The 461-nt window shown below is 61.8% G+C and overlaps 1 protein-coding gene across 1 annotated transcript in view; it reads left to right on the top strand.

Moving 5' to 3' along the window:
- The first annotated feature begins 319 nt into the window (after positions 1-319).
- EIF3A (eukaryotic translation initiation factor 3 subunit A) overlaps positions 320-461 on the top strand; it is a 51,365-nt gene continuing 51,223 nt past the window's right edge. Inside the window, exon 1 of the mRNA XM_019502904.1 lies at positions 320-452. Coding sequence (XP_019358449.1) covers positions 404-452 — 49 coding nt within the window. The 5' untranslated portion in view covers positions 320-403. The remainder of the gene's footprint in view (positions 453-461) is intronic.

Genomic DNA, 461 nt, shown 5'->3' with positions numbered 1-461 from the left:
TTGCAAAAATTTCACCTTCCCCCCCTTCCACAAATCTGTTGCAACATTTTGGGGCCACCTAAAATGTGCCCTTCTCCTCCCCCCCCCCAAAAAATCTGTTGCAGCATTTGGGGGCTGCCTACAGTGTCTCCCCAAAAAAAAATCTGTTGCAAGATTTTGCCCTCCAAAGACACCAGTAACGAGGCACTGGTTGACACGCCGGCCCGTACAGCGGGAACTGTGCAACCGGCTGCCCCGCCCAGCGACCCGAACTCCCGCGCGCGGTGCCGAGGGGCGGGGCTTCCTTTTCCGGACACGTCAGCGCACGGGGTGGTCACGTGACGCGCTCCCTTTCCGGCCTGCAGGCTGCCTGGTTGGGCGCGCGGGGGAGAGGCCGCGCTGAGGGGACTCTGTCGTCGCCATCATGCCGGTCTACTTCCAGCGTCCCGAGAACGCCCTGAAGCGGGCCAATGGTGAGTGCG

Source organism: Gavialis gangeticus, unplaced genomic scaffold (assembly GCF_001723915.1).
Source record: "Gavialis gangeticus isolate Ggan-Ray unplaced genomic scaffold, GavGan_comp1, whole genome shotgun sequence".
Lineage (NCBI taxonomy): Eukaryota > Metazoa > Chordata > Crocodylia > Gavialidae > Gavialis > Gavialis gangeticus.
Note: the sequence above shows the minus strand (reverse complement) of the source record. Positions and strands in the feature narration are given on the sequence as shown.